At 59.7% G+C, this 17,759-nt stretch overlaps 6 protein-coding genes across 12 annotated transcripts; 3 read left to right on the plus strand and 3 right to left on the minus strand.

The window, feature by feature from the left end:
* Window positions 1–23: 23 nt before the first annotated feature.
* On the minus strand, window positions 24–3,245 carry LOC308231194 (uncharacterized protein; the record flags this gene model as incomplete). Its single annotated transcript, XM_080636367.1, has 4 exons — window positions 24–330; window positions 1,490–1,772; window positions 2,316–2,411; window positions 3,044–3,245. 4 exons carry the CDS (start codon window positions 3,243–3,245, stop codon window positions 24–26), a joined length of 888 nt encoding a protein of 295 aa, XP_080492493.1.
* Window positions 3,246–3,264: 19 nt separating this feature from the next.
* Window positions 3,265–5,744, plus strand: LOC308231188 (E3 ubiquitin-protein ligase TRIM7-like; the record flags this gene model as incomplete). 6 transcript variants are annotated; one of them, XM_080636352.1, is made up of 8 exons in its annotated part: window positions 3,265–3,392; window positions 3,694–3,881; window positions 4,072–4,167; window positions 4,680–4,892; window positions 4,986–5,008; window positions 5,077–5,195; window positions 5,277–5,417; window positions 5,500–5,744. In XM_080636352.1, the coding sequence occupies 8 exons, from the start codon at window positions 3,308–3,310 to the stop codon at window positions 5,619–5,621; spliced, it is 987 nt and encodes a 328-aa protein (XP_080492478.1). In that variant the 3' UTR covers window positions 5,622–5,744. The 6 variants fall into 6 exon arrangements, with proteins under 6 accessions (XP_080492478.1, XP_080492480.1, XP_080492476.1 ...); XM_080636354.1 differs by having other exon boundaries at window positions 5,358–5,417; XM_080636350.1 differs by having other exon boundaries at window positions 5,277–5,744.
* Window positions 5,745–5,916: 172 nt separating this feature from the next.
* Window positions 5,917–7,557, minus strand: LOC308231200 (uncharacterized protein). The gene has a single exon (XM_080636373.1). The coding sequence runs from the start codon at window positions 7,288–7,290 to the stop codon at window positions 6,673–6,675; it is 618 nt and encodes a 205-aa protein (XP_080492499.1). The 5' UTR covers window positions 7,291–7,557; the 3' UTR covers window positions 5,917–6,672.
* A 2,258-nt stretch (window positions 7,558–9,815) lies between these two features.
* MGAT1 (alpha-1,3-mannosyl-glycoprotein 2-beta-N-acetylglucosaminyltransferase) lies at window positions 9,816–14,272 on the minus strand. 2 transcript variants are annotated; one of them, XM_080636345.1, is made up of 2 exons: window positions 13,795–14,272; window positions 9,816–11,969 (listed from the first exon to the last, which is right to left on the minus strand). In XM_080636345.1, the coding sequence occupies exon 2, from the start codon at window positions 11,938–11,940 to the stop codon at window positions 10,603–10,605; it is 1,338 nt and encodes a 445-aa protein (XP_080492471.1). In that variant the 5' UTR covers window positions 11,941–11,969; window positions 13,795–14,272; the 3' UTR covers window positions 9,816–10,602. The 2 variants fall into 2 exon arrangements, with proteins under 2 accessions (XP_080492471.1, XP_080492472.1); XM_080636346.1 differs by lacking the exon at window positions 13,795–14,272 and adding an exon at window positions 12,888–13,787.
* A 304-nt stretch (window positions 14,273–14,576) lies between these two features.
* Window positions 14,577–15,780, plus strand: POLR1H (RNA polymerase I subunit H). Its single transcript, XM_080636378.1, has 5 exons — window positions 14,577–14,683; window positions 14,802–14,933; window positions 15,013–15,110; window positions 15,228–15,337; window positions 15,430–15,780. The coding sequence occupies exons 2-5, from the start codon at window positions 14,804–14,806 to the stop codon at window positions 15,452–15,454; spliced, it is 363 nt and encodes a 120-aa protein (XP_080492504.1). The 5' UTR covers window positions 14,577–14,683; window positions 14,802–14,803; the 3' UTR covers window positions 15,455–15,780.
* Window positions 15,781–15,966: 186 nt separating this feature from the next.
* On the plus strand, window positions 15,967–17,744 carry PPP1R11 (protein phosphatase 1 regulatory inhibitor subunit 11). Its single transcript, XM_080636377.1, has 3 exons — window positions 15,967–16,297; window positions 17,014–17,122; window positions 17,223–17,744. The coding sequence occupies exons 1-3, from the start codon at window positions 16,229–16,231 to the stop codon at window positions 17,450–17,452; spliced, it is 408 nt and encodes a 135-aa protein (XP_080492503.1). The 5' UTR covers window positions 15,967–16,228; the 3' UTR covers window positions 17,453–17,744.
* The last annotated feature ends 15 nt before the right edge of the window (window positions 17,745–17,759 follow it).

Raw genomic sequence — 17,759 nt, forward strand, 5'->3', positions numbered from 1 at the left:
CAGCGATCCCGAAGGCTGGAATCTCACCTGAAAACCTGCAGCTGCTCCGCTGCTTTCGCTCCCGCCGTGGAGCAGCGAAAGGGAATTGCATGGGAGAAGATCCCGGCTTGACCAAGGAGCCCCCGAGATGTGCTCTGGGAATTGCCCGGCGCTCGGTCGTGTCCTGGTTTGCCTTGGGAGTTCTCCTCTGGTTGAAATCCCTGGGGCCCCTTCCTGGCAAATCCACAGCGCTGGAATGTGGGAACGGGGCTGATCCCTCCAGATCCGCTTCCATGAGCCCCAGCGCCATCACCCATCGCCGTGGCCTCCCGCATGGCGACGCTGTGCTTCCTAGAACAAGATTGACCCCATTCAGGGTGTTTTCGCCCCAAAACCTGAGCCCAGCTGCCACCATGGGCAGGTTCCTCCCATTTGCTTCCTGGTTTTCCAGCTGTGTTCCCAATATCTGTGTTTCTCTTCCCCACAGCCCTACATGGGAGCTACTTGGTCTAATAAATACTAGTTCTATCCAAACCTGCCTCTTCCCATTACATCGGGGTCCCATTGCCAATGGGGCATCTTCTCCCCGAAATTCCCATCCCTTTGCATTTGGATGGATAATGGGAATGACTCCATTGCCTTTCCCTTCCTTCTTGTAGTGTAGAGACCGGCCCAGACCGCTCTGATTTCAATTACACACGTTTGGGCACCAAATTTGGGCTCGTTTTGCCCCATTTTGCCTTTGTAATCCCATCTGGGGCAGCCCAGGGGGGTGTTTGGGCTGAAATGAGGACAATTCCTCCCTCTTATAGCGAAAACAAAACGTATTTATTCTGTTGTGAGCGCGTTTATAACCCATCACACACGAGGCAGCCTCAGAGTGGGGAGCAGCAAAAGGCAGAAGCACATCCTGCGCTGACAAAACCCGCTTTAACCAAGGTATGAGCTCAAAGCTGCAGGAATTGGGGGGGTTTAATTGGGGGGGCAGGAAAAGAAGCCTTTGAGGGGCTGAATTTGGGTGGAAACCCCAAGTTTTCAGCTCAAAAGAAGCTTGGGGAAGTTCCGTAAAGGAGCTTGGGATGGATTTAATGGTGGTGGCTGTCAGAGGGGATGAGCTGCACCCAAAACCCCCTGATGTAACCCTGCTGTATATAACCCGGAATGCATTCCATGGAGGTAGGACCATGAGCTGCAATGGAAACGACTCCAAGAGCTGCAATAGAAGAGCTGAGGAGCATCGAGGAGCGTTCCCGACCATCACGAACCAACCCCAGCAGCGAGTGACCCCTTGGTAGAGAGCCTGATGGTGGAGAGGAGCACGCAGAAGTAGGGGAACACCCTCTCCCCACCGAAGGAGCCCACGGGGAAGGTGAAGATGCGCTGGCGGCTGCCCACGGCGTAGAAGGAGACTTCTCCCCCCTCATAGTGCAGGTAGACCCCGATGCCCCCATTGCCCAGCGGGACGGAGGTGTTGGACGGGGCCGTGAGGGCCACGCAGAGCTCATCGTACCTCTGCAGGCCCCAGATCTGGGCGCTGGGCTTGAAGAGGACCCGGCCCTTCCTCTGCACCGACTCCAGGGCCACCCCCACGGCCCAGAACCGCCCCGTGGCCTCCAGCTCCCAGTAGTGGCGCCCGGAGGTGAAGCCCTCCTTGCCCAGCAGGCAGGGGTCGGTGTCGAAGCGGACCGGAGCGTCCGGCCGGAGGAGGCCAGGTCTACCCCAGGAGGCTGCCTTGAGGTCCTCGGACAGGATCACTTCAGGGCCCGCGGTGGCCGGGTCCAGGGTCACGTCCACTGGGGAGCAAAAGGGGAGGAATCAGAAACACCCCAGAACTCCCCTTCCATGGTTTCTGTGCGGATGGAGAAAGGTGGGAAAGTGAAGAGATGGGGTTGGGGATGGAGGATCTTTAGGCCAGGTTGGAGGTGGAGACACCAAGAGATGGGGTTGGGGATGGAGGATCTTTAGGCCAGGTTGGAGGTGGGGACACCAAGAGATGGGGTTGGGGATGGAGGATCTTTAGGCCAGGTTGGAGGTGGGGACACCAAGAGATGGGGTTGGGGATGGAGGATCTTTAGGTCGGGTTGGACGTGGGGACACCAAGAGATGGGGTTGGGGATGGAGGATCTTTAGGTCATGTTGGAGGTGGGGACACCAAGAGATGGGGTTGGGGATGGAGGATCTTTAGGTCATGTTGGAGGTGGGGACACCAAGAGATGGGGTTGGGGATGGAGCAGGTAGAAGGTGAAGCTGAAGACCCTCCAATGGAGATGCTGCCTGATGCGACCCATAAACCATCAGGAATTGGGACTTTTCTCCTCTCCATCCCCTTCCGTTACCTTCAAACTGCTTTGCTGTGTGATAGTCCAGGGCGAGATCCCACGCGCGTGGCCGTGGCTTGAGGAGGAACGACATCGCTCCCTCCACGTCCTCCCCTCCAAGAGAGAGCAGAACTCGGTTACGGTCCTGACGACGGGCCCAGCTCAGGCTTTTTGTGCCCGGAGATGGCTTCAAACACTGCATTTAACCCAAATGCTTGCAGGAAAGCGTCCGGTTTTACCCCCTGGCTGCAAAGGAGCTTTGGGAAGAGCCGGAGCCGGATTAAATCCATTAATTCCCTGGTGGGTTATCAATGTGCACAAGGGAGATAAGGGCTGGTGTCGAGGGCCGTGAAGAGTAATGGAGCCCCCAGGTGGTTGAATAAACCCTGCAGCGCTCCAAGCGAAACCGGTTCCTCCTTTTCCATGTGTTTTCCCTAGGAAAAGCAGCCGGGGGGGATGAGCAGCAGTGGGGAAATGGTGGGAAAACACCTTCCAATGAAGATAAAAGCAGGAGATTTGCTGCTTCGCACGCGAATTTCCCCATTTGGTTGGTTATGGGTAGACAGGAAGGAGAGAAAAACCACAACCACCCGCTGGAAAACACCTTCAAATCCAAAGCAAAGGTCCTGAGGGCAAAGCAAGGATAAACCCACTTCCTGCCCTCGCGGATGGGATGGGAGAGTGTTCAAAATCCCCTTTCCCACCCCAAAACGAAGCGGCAGTGCTGGGAACTGCCCCATTCGAACCTTTCGTGTTGCTTTGATGCTCCTCCGGCTGCTTTCCCACTTGGAATTCTCCCTCTTCTTGGGGTTTCCCCTCTCTTTGGCACCGGCTCCGCTCGGTCCCAGCTCTGCTTTTATCAGCCGGGGAGGGAGGAGATCCCCAATCTGCTGCCTGCAGACGTTCGGGCGCCTGCTGCCCCCTCTGATTGCGCCTTTTGGGCCCCATTTCAGGGCCATTCCCTTCGCCAGCGATGAAAGGAAGGGAACAAAACCCCAGCAGCGGCAAAAATGTGCATTATTGAATTCATTTCTACCCCCAAATCCGGCTGCAGCCGCTTGTGCGAGACAGAACCGAGCCAAGGATGGACAAGGGGTGATGAGATTAAACTGAAACAGGGGGAATTCAGGTTAGAATTCAGCCCAGAGAAGCTGTGGCTGCCCCATCCCTGGCAGTGTTCAAGGCCAGGTTGGGCACAGGGGCTTGGAGCAAGCCAAGGTGTCCCCATGGCAGGGTTTGGAGCTGGAGGAGCTTTAAGGCCCCTTCCAACGCAAGCAGCTCTATGATCCTATGGGTGCAGGATGAGGCGGCAAAGCGCGGAAATGGGATGAGCTGGAGGGGATAAAACGCGTTTAAAGCCAGCCGTGGGTGAGGGAATTTGCCTCTTCCCACCCAGGAGCCGAGCATGGGAACACCCCAGGGGCGGTTCGAGGACCAACAACCAACATCCAGCCCGAAGGAAGCCGCCTCAGTCACCTCCTGCTGCTGAAGAGGCAAAACCCCGCTCAGGACCAAGCAGCGATGGATGAGCAGCCGCTTGCTGCAGCCACGGGGCTTTTGGGGAGACCCATTGAGGTCTATGAGGTGAGATCATCCTCGCTATGGTACCCATCAGGCTCCTTATGGGAGAAGCTTGAAGTGAGTGGATTCCCGCTTTCAGGAGGTGGCTTTTTGGGGGTATTTGCTTTCTTCCCCCGTGTAATTTAGGATTTAAAGGCAGGGTTATACAAACGAGCTTCACGTTATGGTTTTATTGGGGGGGGGGTGCATCCAGGAGAGGCTCCAGGCTCACCTGCGAGCTCTAAGGAAGGTGTTAGCCGAGTTTCTGGACTGGAGAATGAGTGAAGAGAAGCAGCGCACAGATTACCTGGTGAGGGGCCCCTCCTTGATCCAGCAGCCAAATGGGTCCTTGGGTAGGTTCCCCCTCCCCGAAACACGTGGGATCGTCTCCGTGCTGCTTCCCAGCGCCTTGGAAAGGCCCGGATCCGGTTGGAGCCGTTGGCACGGATCTGGGCAGGTTTGGTGAGCGCTGCCTCCATGCGCAGCTGCTTTAAATCGCTTCATTTTCATGGGGACAGATCAAGTCCTAAAGGGACGTTCATTAAAGTGGGATTAACCCCCCCCCCCCCCCACTTCCGAGGGGTTTTAGACTTCCAGACTTCCCAGGTTGGTTTTGGACTGGAAGTGGCAGCAGCGAAGGGAAAAAGAGAAGGAAAAGCATTGGATTCAATGGTTATTTACCCCCTGGTTATTACTCAACCACATCCCTGTCCCAGCCCCAGCCAGAGCACGTTATCCTTTAGCTTGAAAGGGACAAATTCAGGTCCTGGGGGGGGGGGTGGGGGTGTGTTCAAAGGGGGATTTTGGTGTCCCCGCTCGGAGGCGAGGAGCGAGGCCGAGCGGGGCCGCATCGGGGCCGAGTTCAAGCGGCTGCGGCGGCTGCTGGCGGAGAAGGAGCGCGCGGCACTGGCCCGGCTGGCGGAGCTCGACGCCGCCTTCGAAGCTGCTCAGGAGGAGAAGTCTTCGCGGGTGGCTGAGGGCATCGCGCGCCTCCATGGGCTCATCGGGCAGCTGGAGGCCAAGCGCCTGCCCCAGGTAAGGCCCTGAGCGAGCCAAAAGCACCCCCCAAAGCAGTGGCTGGGGTGTACGGAGGGGGGGGTCCTCAATGCCCTTTTGTCTCCCTTTTAGGATATCGGGAGCATCCTAAGCAGGTACGTGGCACCTTCCCCACGCCCTTGTGACCCTGTTGAACATCCAGCTCCATCGTGCCTCTTCCCAGCTGGAGCGAAATGAAGCTCCTTCAGCTCCCATCTGGGCTCCCCGCTGAGCTGGAGAAGAGCCTGAGCTCCTGCCGGCACCAGCGGGATGCCCTCCAGGAGGCCCTGAAGGAGCTCAGAGGTATTTGGGGGGAGAATTCAGTTCTTTGGGGGTAATTTAGAGATATTGGGGGAGAAATTCTGAGCTATTTTGGCATTTCAGGAGGAAAACGAGGTAGCTTAAGGGGAGGCAGCAGCAGGCCCAGGCCCACGCTCACCTCCCCACCTGCCTGCCTTCTTCCAGACACGGGGAGGCCCGAACCAAAGCCAGGACCTGGGAACTTCCCAAGCAGAGAGAAAAAGGGTGAAGTGACCCTTTACGTCCCTTTCTTCCTGCCCCTACAACGGCCTCACGCTCCCACTGACCCACCCGGCTTTCCCTGCAGCAAAAGCAACTGCGGAACCCAGCTGGGCTCCTCTCCCGCAGCTCTTAGCGGACAGAAAGAGCGTGCGGTGGGATGAAGAGGAGCAGGAAGCGGGAGGGGAGCCCCAGCGGCTTTATACCTGAGCTGCTCAGGTCGTGCAGCAGCAGCTGGAAGATGCGGCTGCCCCACCGCTTTGCCTGGAGCCCGGGTTTGCGGCGCTGCAAAGCCGCCGCTCGCCACGACAGCAATAAAACGACCGATACCAGCGTGCGTGGTGTAAAGTCGAAGGCGCGCATTGAAGCTGGGGCGGCCGCCGCGGCCGAGGGAAGGGCACCGGAACGCTGGTCCCTCTCCCTGGGAGGCCAGATGCGGACCTGGTTGAAAACTGCGCCACCGGGCGCGGGGGGGGGGGGGGGGGGGACGGACGCACACCCCCGCCGCGTTTGGCGGACCTGATTGGGAACCGCTCCCGCCTCCACCGCTGGGAAGGTCCGTCCCGGGTCCAGCTGCCGCTGCTCAGCTGCGGAGCGGCCCCGCGCAGTCTCCTGTCGCGCAGCGGCCGGAGCGATGGCAGCGGCCGCCCGTCCCTCGGTGCAGCTCTTTTAGGGGCAGGGGCGGCGATCACCCCTCATCACTCATCCCCTCGGTGCAGACCCCCTGCGGCTCCTCACCCGTCGCTCGGGGCAGCTCCTTTAGCGGTGCGGAACAGTCGCCCCCGGGGCAGCCCACCCTTCCCCCTGCGCGCCTTTCCACCTCGCCTGCCCCTCGGTGCAGCCCTTTTAGCGGTGCGGGGCAGCAGCCACCCCTGCCGCAGCCCTTCCACCGCCGCCCCGCCTGTCCCTCGGTGCAGCTCTTTTAGCGACAAGGGGCGGCGATCACCTTCATCACCCACCCCTCGGTGCACAACCCCTGCTGCGCCCCGCCTGTCCCTCGGTGCAGCTCTTTTAGCGGTGCGGGGCAGCAGTCAGCACCGGGGCAGCCCACCCTTCCCTCGGTGCGCCCTTCAACACCGCCTCGTTCTGCCAGTGCCTCGGTGCAGCTCTTCTAATGACACGAGGCAGCAGCTTCCCTCCGGCGCAGCCCTTTCACTGGCGCCGTGCCCGGCCCACGGCGGCGTTCTCTTAGGGGGCACCGGTGACCAGCTCCTCCGCTGAACCCCGAGGTGGCTCTTAAAAGAGCCTTTGGGTTCAACATTTATTGCTTCATGCATCGTACTAACAAGTCACCCGCAGCCTCCGGACCCCCGGCCGCTCCCTGCATCGTAGCCTCGGCTACCTCCACGCCCCCGGCCGCCGCCGCCGCCGCCGCCTCCTCCGCTCCCTCGGCCGCGTCCTCTGCTCTGTTCTCTGCTGCGGGCACCGCCTTCGCCCTTCCCCGCGGTCTAGACGGCTTCTTCAGCCGCTGAGCGGTGGCTTTAACAGCGCGCCCGCGCCTCTTCGTCTTCCTGGACCGCCGCCGTCGCCGCGCTCCACCGGCCGCCCTCCCGCGCCGCGTGTTTGTCTCGAGCTGCTGCTTACCTATAGGGCTGATGCGGAACGAACCAGCGGCGCCGCTGCCTGTCACCCGCTCCAGGAGCCCCTTGTTGACCAAAGAGTTGAGCGCCGCCTTCAGGCGACCGCTATTCCGTCGCACGTCGTAGCCCTCGGCCGCAAGCGCCTTCTTAATGACAGCTAGCGAACTACCTCGACGGCCCGGCGACAAACAGACGGCGCGGACAATGAGATCCGACAGCGACAGCCGCCCGCGCTTCGGCGGCAGCGACAGCGGCACGCTCGGGGTGGATGCCCGCGACGTGACTTTCCTCCGTGGCATGGCCGGGCCGCCGGCTTCGAGGCGCCGCTGCTCCCGCTCCGCTCCGCGCTGCTCCTGCTCGCCCGGCCGCCGCTCCCCGACTGCGAAACAGCGCCGCTCGGTGGCCCCTTATATAGCCCTGAGCCGGACGCAAACGAATCAACCTCCGCGCGCCTCTGCACCCCCCCCACCTTCCTCCGGCTTCAAAATGAGGCTTTTCCCCTCAAAAAGACCTGCCCCCCCGAGCTGGGTTCACTCACCGCCCCCCCCCGGTGTTCTTTGTGTTCCCTCGGCCAAACCCTAGAGAAACCATGTCAAAAAAAGCCGCCAAAAATGCTAAAAATAACCCCAGAAAGCTAAGCAGGCGCAACGAGCGCTGGCACCAAGGTTCTGCAGCTCTAAAATCTGTTTATAAGCAAAAGATAAAAGTTCAACAGGGTACGAGCAGTGTTTTGCTTCGATGTTTATGTGTACAGATACAAATAAAATAAAATAAAATAAAACCAAACAGCAAAAACTGTCAATTTCTGGAAAAATATTCGTATTTAGCACAGCCTTGGTTTCGCCAGCTGCTGTCTCTTGCAGAGCTGAAACCTCTTGCAGGTTAAGATCCTCCTTGGAAACGGCCTAAAACACCTAAGGATTAATTCATCTTGAAATGCTCTGTTCTGCTAATTAAAATCCCATTATTGCAGATACATCACAGACAAAAAAAACCCACACTTTTGAATAAACGGTTTCAGGTTTTTTTGTTGCCCGAGAGCTGCTACTGGAAATTAAACTTCGGATTTACTTTGTTCTGATTTCTCCTGGCTCGTCCTGTCCCGTTGCATCGCGCTTTGCTCCACCACACTCCGTAGAGCCCCGCATGGGTGTGAATAGAGGGAGTGGGATCACGAATGCCGCCTCCTATTGGCCGTCGGACGCACTGAGGCTTCTTATTGGCTGGCATGTATCAACCAATCAGAATGGATCTTTCCGATCCGCTCTCCCCACCCCTTTACATAGGGGCGAGTCTATGCCTGTTAAGGGGGGTTTATCAGTGAGAGCATGGCCCAGAAAACTGGGGGGAACCTCCCCTAAAAGAGTTAAAAGAGCTCAATTTGAGGAATTAAAATGGCTTTGCTGCTGCTGGTTGACGCCTTGTAGGAAGGGTTTGCCAGCAGAGAAGTTTCTGCTTAGGATTTGGAGAGAATTTAGGGGATAAAACCACTTCTTGTGCCTCCAGGGAGCATTCACGCTGGGGCCTCCCAGTGGTTTTGCAATCGCTGCCAGGATGTGAGCAGGGAGAGAGGCCATGGGCGGGATTTCATCCGCTATTTCGCCACCTAGAAATGCATCGAAAGGGAAATAAACAAACAACCCAGCATCTTGACACAACAGGAAGTCGTTCCTATGGTTAAACCACATAATAAAGCACTGTTATCAGGCAGCGCAGGCAGGACCAGGCAGGCCTCCGCCTCCTACAGCCCAAATCGCTCCGTCTTTGCTGCAGCATTTGCCTCCCTGTCCTCAGAGACTTGTAACATCAGCCTAAGGAAGAAGAGAAACCACCAGGAAAAGCAGCAGGGAGGATGGCTGCTTTCATCTCCAGGGCCCTAATTTTAAACAAGGCCCCTGACAAACCCACAGATCACCACTAAACCCAAATTATAGCCCAGCTCGGTGTGTAATTAGTTGTTTCTCCACTCGGTAAAGTAGGTCATAGGTGATATTGTCCTCAAAAGACAAGAGCTGGTTATGGCACAAGGTTTGGCAACACTTACGTGACATCGAGGAAAAATCAAAACGCCTCTTTCGCAGTGTCCTGCTGCAACGAACAAGCTTCCAACACTCTGTTCCATCCACTTTTCACCTGAAAAGCTTTATGATAATCTAGTTTGAAAGTCCATGCAAAAATATAAAGCTTAAACAACAAAAAAATCGGCTTTCTATGTAGCTCAGCAGGCCCAGAGCTGACTCTCCACTGCTAGGCAGGAGGGGAATGAGCTTATTTTCAAGTGAAGACATCTCACCAGACTCACGCCAGCAGTTTGTATGGCAGATCGTTGATCATGGAGGGCACACAGCCCCCGTTCCTCTAGCAGAGCCTCCACAGCAGCCCCATCCACAAACCCCAAAGCCCTTTGGGATGGCAGATAAACCTTGCACCACCCTGCGAAAAGAGGCCTCAGGGAACAGCTTAAGGTGTTTTCTCCATGAGTGACGGACCCTTTCCCACAACAACAGACCTCAGGAGGGAAGCAGATGCATTTTGGGGCTGGAGAAGGAGCGTTTTCGGTACACTTTCTTAACCCCAGCCTCCTGCCTCGCCTGCTCCATCCCGCCCTCACCGCTCCCGCCAGCCCTAGAACCCCGCCGCCGTAAGCCTCGGCACTCTCTGATTGGCTCCTTGCCCTGCCACCGCGGCTTCCCATTGGCTGCTCCTCCCCGCGCAGCCCCCTCCCGACAGCCTGCCTCGTGGGGCGGACCTGAGTGAGGACTGCGCACACCCACCCCCACCACCCCCAACCCCGCGCCAACTTCGCGGGTTAATAATGGGCGGGTATTCAGAAAAACACTTTTATACGCTGAAGACTCCAATTTGGGTGTATTTTGCCCCAAAATACAGTCCCAGTGCGGACCGGGCAGGGTTTTTGGGAAGCTTGTCCCATTTTGAGCATTGTCCCTGAAGAAGCAGCTCTGGAAAATGGGGATTTTCCACCTCAAAATAGTACCTATCTGGAGCAGAAACCCCTGCACTGGGGAGGGACTGGTTAATGTCAGAGGGGTCCCATGCTGCTGCATCAAGGGGAAAGTGCTGATAATACCTCAAAATCCCACTTTGTCCCCCTTTTAAGTGAAAACAGGCTCTATTCAGCACCAGCAGGGGAGGTGGGGAGGAAACCGCTTCCAAAATATCCCTAAAACCACCCACATTTAACCCGAATCCTGCCGGAGGGTAGCATAAATCCTTCCCAGTGTCACCAGTTTGCCCAGACTCCCATAGATCTCCACAGACACCCCCCCTATAGATCTGTGTAGACCCACGCAGGTCAGTTTATGGTCTGTAGCACCAAGAGCATAAAGCTGAATATATGAACAAAGCCCTGTAAGCGCAACAGAGGACCCGAGTGGTGCTGATGAAAGCACCAGCAAAAGAAACTGACTTTTGGGGGGAGGTTTAGGGGTTTTTTGCCGTTTATTCTGCAAAATCATTCCTCCACTCGCCCCAAATCCTGTCCCGACTCCTCCCCTCTAAATCCGCACCGCAAAACCCCCCCAAAACAATGGGAAATGGGGGGAAATCCCAACCCCCCTGGAACAAAACCACACCGAGCAGCGCAATTCCCGCTAACTCCAGCTGGGATCGTATCCCGTCCAGTCCGAGGGGGGCGCCAGGTAAACGCGCCGTCCCCTATAGACGAAGCTGACGATGCCGCGGTAGCCGGCGCGGGGGACGCCGGACTTGAGGTCGTCCATCAGCCCCAAAGCTTTGGCGAAGGCCTTGAAGGAGTCACGGCCGCTGTATTGGAGGCGGACAGTGCCCAGCTCCCGGCGCCGGTTCCCCTGGAGCTCTTCCACCCTCACCTCCGGAGCGGAGTAAACCTTAGGGAGGAAGGAACGTTCGTACTCGTCCTTTTTGAGGTAAGAAAGATCCAGTTGGGTAAAAGGCACGAAACGGTCATTGAGTTTGATGAATTTTAAATACTGGTCGAAGAACTGCCCGTGGCTGACGCCTTTGCGGCCGAACGTCATCGTACGGGACACCTCGGGCCGGACGCAGGAGCGATCCCGGCGCTGCTCCGGCTGCCGCATCCAATCGTCCCAGAAAGCTCGCGGCCATTTGGGTTCGAGTTCATCCCAAAGCTCGGCTAAAAGCAACCACCCAAGGCCAGGAAAGAAATCAGTCCTGTAAAGCAGCTCAGCCTGCGCCACATCCACCATTTGCTCCTTCCCGTTGTCGTTCCAAGCGGACACGCACCAGAGGCTGCGGTCGGCCAGGAGCAGCGGGAATGCCGCTTGGAAATACTCAAAGAAATCGGGAGCAACTTCCAAGTCATCCTCCACCACGATGGCAGCGCGGTACCGGAACGTGCGGAAAACCTGCCCCAAAGCCCAGCGGTAATGCCGGGCGATTTTGTAGTATCCTTGGAATTTCCTATGCTCCGCTGGCACCGGGATGTCGCTGAGGTCCGGCTGCCGGATATGAGCCACGGCATCCCCATAGGAAGCGATGACCCGGGCGGTCTCGGCGTGGCCGCAGTCCTGGCTCACGATGACGGGGAATTGCTGCGCCGAGGGCCGGTACCGCAGGAGCTTATCGAGGCAGCGGCGCACGGTGCTGCGGTCGCAGGCCAGCACCAGCACGGGCAGCACGGTGCTGCCAGGCTCGGTGGCGCGCGGTGGGTCCGGGGACGGCGGTGGAGGTGGCGGCGGAGGGGGCGGTTTGGGGGTGCCGCGGTGGTGCCGCCGGCTCCAGAGCCCGCTGTAGCGGTGGATCTGGTGCAGGAGCTGCTTCTGCCGCTCCAGCTCGGCTTCGGCGTCCTGGGCCAAGCGGATCACTTGGGCCGTGAGGAGGTCGCCGTCGGGAGGCGAGGCCGGGCGGCTCCAGAGGAAGAGGAGGAGGAGGCCGTTCCAGGCAATGAAGAGCGCCGCCCCCCACAGCACCAAGCTGCTCTTCTTCAGCATCCTTCAGCGCTCACTCCCATGCCATGGACCTGGGACCGCACCAAGAGAGAGGGTTCGGGGGCCTCCTTTCGCCCCTCCAAACAGGCACAGCCCCCTCCGCGTCGGGAGAGGAAGTGAAACAACGCGGCCATGGAGCCTCCCACCAGAAACGTGGCACCGAAAAGTGGGATAAAGGGGGGGGAAACGGCAAATGAGGAACCCTAAACCCCAAACCTCCGCGCGGGGAGCGGGGGGCAGAGTCCATTCCCGTTAAACATTAACCCCAAGGTCGGTTCCAGGGAGGATTTGGCACCGGTAAGGGTCCGGGGGGGGGGGGGGGAGTTTCCGCTTGAGAAATAGAAGGAAAACTTCAATTTGAGTGCTAAAATCCTCTGTTTTCAGCGAGTTTTTGCTCCCCCCAAGCCCCGTTTGACTCCTACCGGCAACGGGAAGATGTCAGCGAGGGCAGGAAGTGGGAGGGAAAGGGGGGTTTAAGGGGAAAAAGAAGGAAAACCATAAGGAAAAGGGGAATAGAAGCACCAGGGAGAATAAAGAGAGGGGAAGGCAGCGATTGGCGAAGCGCAGGGGGAGCAGCTCAAGGGTTAACGGCGCCGCCGGCCACGTTGGCGGGCGGAAAAGGGGAATTAAAAGGAAAGAAAACACCCGGAAAAGGGGGATTGAAATGGAAAAAAGGGGGGAAAAGAGGGAAAATCAAGAGTTTGGAGTGGTAAAAGGGGGGGGTGAGGCCAAAGGCAACAGGAAGGGAAGGGGAAAAGGGGAAAGCGGCGGTAACGCGGAAAGCGACCGGTTCAGATCCCCCTTCCCGGCCCCAAAAGAGCCACGGCAGCCCGGAAAAGCAGCTGGAGAGAAGGAAAAGAAGGGAAAAAAGGTGGGAAAAGGGGAATTTAGGGGGGTTTGAGCTCCTCAATGAGTGCTCCGCGGGGGGGAGGCGCTGGGTTAAGCCATACCTGGGGCCGAAAGGCTGGGGGCAGCCGGTGGCTTGGCTCAGAATGAGGGGTTCTGCCTCGGAATGGGGCTGGCTTGGCTCAAAAAGGAGGCGGTTTTGACCCCAAACAAGGGGGTTTTGGCCCCAAAACAAGGGGGGTTTGGCCCAAAACAGGGGGGTTTTGGCCCCAAAGGCAGACGGAGCCGCACCGTGCCCGGGTGCCGAGGCCGGAGCAGGCAGCCAGGCGCTGAGTAAGCACAGCTGGGATTTCCCCAGCCCTCGGCTTCGCTCCGGGCCTCCCAGCTCTGATCCCATTGAACCCTTTCAGCACCCCCAAACTCCCCCCCCCGAATCCAGGCTGGGGCTGGCGTTTTCCACCTTCTTTGATGCTTCAAGGTGAAACCCCCCCCAGATCCAGGCATTCCTCAAGGATTTGGGGGGGGTTCGGCTCCTTTTCCTCATCACGGCAGCCCCCAGAGACCCCAAACCAGCAGATGCGGGGTAACCCCCCCCGGTTTCATTCCATCCCCTTTAAATTACTCCTTAAATCCCCTTTTTAACTAATCCAGGCTCTTTTTGCACCCTGGGGGAAGCGGCTCCGGCCTCAGCATCCCCAAACCCACCCATAAAGGACCAAGGAACCGAGTTTTTGGGACACACACACCCCCCCCCCTTTGATTTTTCCCCTTTTCCCACCTTTTTGGCCTCATTTTGGCGACGCCAAAATCAACCACGGCGCTCAACGGGAACAAACCCTCCCCCCGGGCCAAAGGAAGCGCTTTTCCCATGGGATTTGCCGCCGAGCATCACCCCCGCGCTTCAATCTTCCCACAAATCCACGTTTCCCCCCTTTTCCGGGGGGGATTTTAAGCCTTTTCCAATGGGAATTCGCCGGGAAAAGCATCTCCCTCCTTCCCGCCGGGGGTTACCTGCTTGTGCCGTCGCTCCAGGGGGAGGGGGGTCGCTGGGGTTCCCCCCTCCCCCTCCTTTTCCAGAGCCACCTGAGAATCCCTTGGGAATGGGGGGCTCAAGTCGCTGCTTCCCTCCCGCCGGAGCTTCCACACGGTGCGGGGCGGGGGGGGGGGGGGGTTCGGTCAGGCCATGGCGGGGGCTGTGTCCGTCTGTCCGGCCGCTGCCTCCGGGCTCAGCATCCTCCAACCCCCAGCCATGGTCCTTGACGGGGGGGGGGGTCTCCAATGAGCTCTTCAATGGAGAGGAAATGGTTAAAATGCCCCAATTCCCCCTTTAATGAGCACAAATCCCCCCCCCAAAGAGCCTCCTCATGGATGCTCCTGCCCCGAATCCCGCAGGAAGAGGAATTCCTGTAGGGAAAGGGGAGAGAGCCTCCTCCTTGCCCCATAGGGGAGCCCTATAGGGACAGGGAATCACCGCCCCAACCCCTATAGGGCACAGGGACCCCCCCCCAAGCCCCTCCCGCCGCCCCATAGGGGACACCGAGGCCCTCCCAGCCCCATAGGCCCCAATGGCGCCTCATGGGGCCCCCCCCCCCAACCCGGTACCAGCGGCACCTCCCGGCAGCACCCGCCACTTCCGGCCCGCCGCAGCGGAAGCGACGCCATGGCAACGGCGAGACCACGCCCCCCGCGTCGGGCCCTTTTATGGCAGGCCACGCCCGCCGCGGGGGCTAAGCCGCGCTCCGATTGGCGGAGCGGGCGTCAGGCCACGCCCCTTCGTCGGTTGAACACGCCCCCCAGCTTTCCGCGTCAGTCAAGACGCGCGCTGCGAGGAGGAAGTGACGTCGGAAGGGGGCGGGGCCGGAGGGGCGCGCGTTCGGGACTGTCTGGGCGCCGTGGAGGGGTTCGACTTGTCTGCTCTGGGGGGCTATGGGGGGGTGAAGGGGGCAATGGGGGGGCACCGGGCAATAAGGGGGTGCTGCGTGATACTGACCCCCCCTTTTCCTCTCCCGCATTCCCAGCCATGGAGCTCCCCTCTTCCTGCTTCCAATCCTGCCTGGATTTCTGCCCCGAGTGCGGCTCCGTCCTGCCCCGGCCGGGCCCCCAGAGCAGCGTCCGCTGCCCCCGCTGCAGCTTCGCCCTCGACACCGCCGGTCAGTGGGGACACGATGAGGGAAGGGGGGGGGGCACACACACCGGGACGTGACCCCCCCCGTCTCCTTTGCCCCATAGACTTTGAGGGGAAAACGATCCGCAGCACCATCGAGTTCAACCGGTTGGAGCCGGCGGGGAGGGGGCAGGATCCTGCTCCCCACTTCCAGGGACCCCTGGTCAGTGGCTATTGGTGGGGGGGGGAACACCCCATTGGGAGGGACCCCCGCTGTCTATAGCGCCCCCATTGGGGGGGGGGGTAATAACCCCATGTCCTGGGGGGGGGTCCCCCGCAGGTTGAGCGGCGCTGCCCCCGCTGCGGGCACGAGGGGATGTCCTACCGCACCCGGCAGATGCGCTCGGCCGATGAGGGCCAGACCGTGTTCTATACGTGCCCCCATTGCAGGTGAGGGACCCCCCCCCCTTGTCTTCCATATGGAGCCCCCTCTTTTCCCCTCTCTGACCCCCCCCCATAACCGCCCCTTCTTCTCCCCACAGGTTCCAGGAGAAGGAGGATTCCTGATGGGGTGTTCCTGCCCCCCCCCCCCCCGGGGGTGTTTGTGCCTTCTCCCATGTGGTCAATAAACCCCTCCAGGGTGTTCATTCAGGGGGTGTCTCACTTAAAACTGCCCCCCCGGCCCCTGTTTACCCTCCCTGACCCCCCCCAACTCTTCCCTCACCACTTACTTGCCTCCCCCAGCCCCTATTTGCCCCCCCAACGCCCTGAATTGCCCCCTTAGGCCTTCTCTACCCCCCCGAATTGCCCCCTCAGCCTCCATCTGCACCCCGTAGCACCTCAATTGCCCCCTTAGCCTCTATCTACCCCCACAAACTGCCCCTACTTGCCCCCCAGCCCCTAAATTGCTCTCTTGTGCTCTATTTCCCCCTTTAAGCTGCCTGTATTTGCCCCCTTAGCCTCTCTCTACCCCCACAAACTGCTCCTATTTGCCCCCCAGCTCCTAATTTACCCCCTCAGTCTCTAACTACCCTCCTTAAGCCGCTCCTATTTGCCCCATCCTCTTATGGGGGGGGGGGGGGCCGGACCGCACTGCGCATGCGCGCTGCGCCACCGTCGTACGGCGGAAGTGAGCCCGTCGCGGGGGACCGCATTACACGTGGGACCCACCGGAAGTTCCCGACCAACCAGCCGGAAGTGGGGGTGTCGGTGGGCGCTGCACCGGGGCGGCGGCGAGAGCGGTCCGGCCCGGCCTTTCCCGGTGCTCCGCGCCCGTTCGGGGGCCTCGGTGGCGGCCGGGACCCCCCCCCCTCCCCGGGCCGTTAACACCAACCCAGGACCATGGCGGAGGCGGCGGACACCGGCAGCTGCGGCACCGCCACCGTCACCGAGACCGGTGCCGCGGAGCCGGTGAGCGCCGGGGGCTGTCGGTACCGGGAAAGGCCTATAGATACTGAAGGGGGGCTATAGGTATACCGGTGGGGGGGGTATAGATACTAAGGGGGTGTATAGGTGTGGGCGTATAGGTACTGAAGGGGGGCTGTAATTGGAGGGGGGCCGTGTCTATACCTGCCAATATAGAAGGGAACGTTTAGATAGTGTGGGGGGGGGGGTTTAGATACCCAGAACAGGCTATAGGTACCCGGGGGGGGGGTATAGACCTAAAGGGGGACATATAGATAGTGAAGGGGGGTGTCAGATTCCCGGGGGGGCTATAGATAAGAGGGGGATGTATATATAGTGAAGAGGGGGTGTAGATACCCAGGGGAGGAGCTATAGATAATACGTGCCTGTATCTATATGTCCCTGGAGCAGTATAGATTGGGGGGGGGGGCTGTAGATAGTGTCTATGTGCTTATCTATACACACCAGGAGCATATGGATGGGGGGGGGGGGCTGTAAGTATATGGAAAGGGCTATAAGCTCCGGGGGTGTATAAATACCATGGGGGGGGGAGGGATATAAATACCCATGGGGGGGGTATAGATCCTATGGGGGGGTAAATAGCTGGGAAAAAGGGGTCTAAATACCCCCAAGGAGCCATAAATGCGCTATAACGGAGGGGGGGTACAGAGCATGGGGGGTGACAGTGACCCCCATGTGTCGTCCCCCCCCCCCCCCCGCAGGAGAACCGCAGCCTGACCCTGAAGCTGCGCAAGCGGAAGCCGGACAAGAAGGTCGAGTGGTCCAGTGACACCGTGGACAACGAGCACCTGGGCCGCCGCTCCTCCAAGTGTGAGTGGGGACCCCCCCCCCCCGACCCTGGACACTGTGGGGGACCCCCCCCTGACACCCCCTTTTTGTGTGTACCCCCCCCCCCCCCATTGCACCTCAGGCTGCTGCATCTATGAGAAGCCGCGAGCGTTTGGGGAGAGCTCGACCGAGAGCGAGGAGGAGGAGGAAGAGGAGGAGGAAGCAGCGGGGGGGGCGGCCAGGGGGGGGCACGATGGTTGTGGCCACCTCCACTGCATCAGGGGACACAAACGGCGGCAGAGGCAGCGCAGGGCGGACACGGGGGGGCCCCAAGCGCAGCCCCCGGGGCCCCCGACCCCTATGGAGCACTGAGGAGTCCCCTATGGAGGCTCCTGGATAACCCCCCCCCCATATCAAATACTGGACTGGACCCCCCCCCCCAGCATCACATCAGGGGTTGACCCCCCCAAAATCAATGCCTGACCCCCCCTAATCAATGCCTGAGCCCCCCCCTCCCCAAACCACCATTGCCTGAACCCCCCCATCACTGCCTGAGCCCCCCCCCAGTCAACACTGCCACCCCCCACATGCACCCCACTGTTTGGGGGGGGGGGCGTTTTGGGGTGCTCCCCCCCCAACATGGCCCCTGTGGGCATTAAAGGTGGCACCGCTGTGATGG

The sequence above is a fragment of the Psittacula echo genome, assembly GCF_963264785.1.
Source record: "Psittacula echo genome assembly, chromosome: 31".
Lineage (NCBI taxonomy): Eukaryota > Metazoa > Chordata > Aves > Psittaciformes > Psittacidae > Psittacula > Psittacula echo.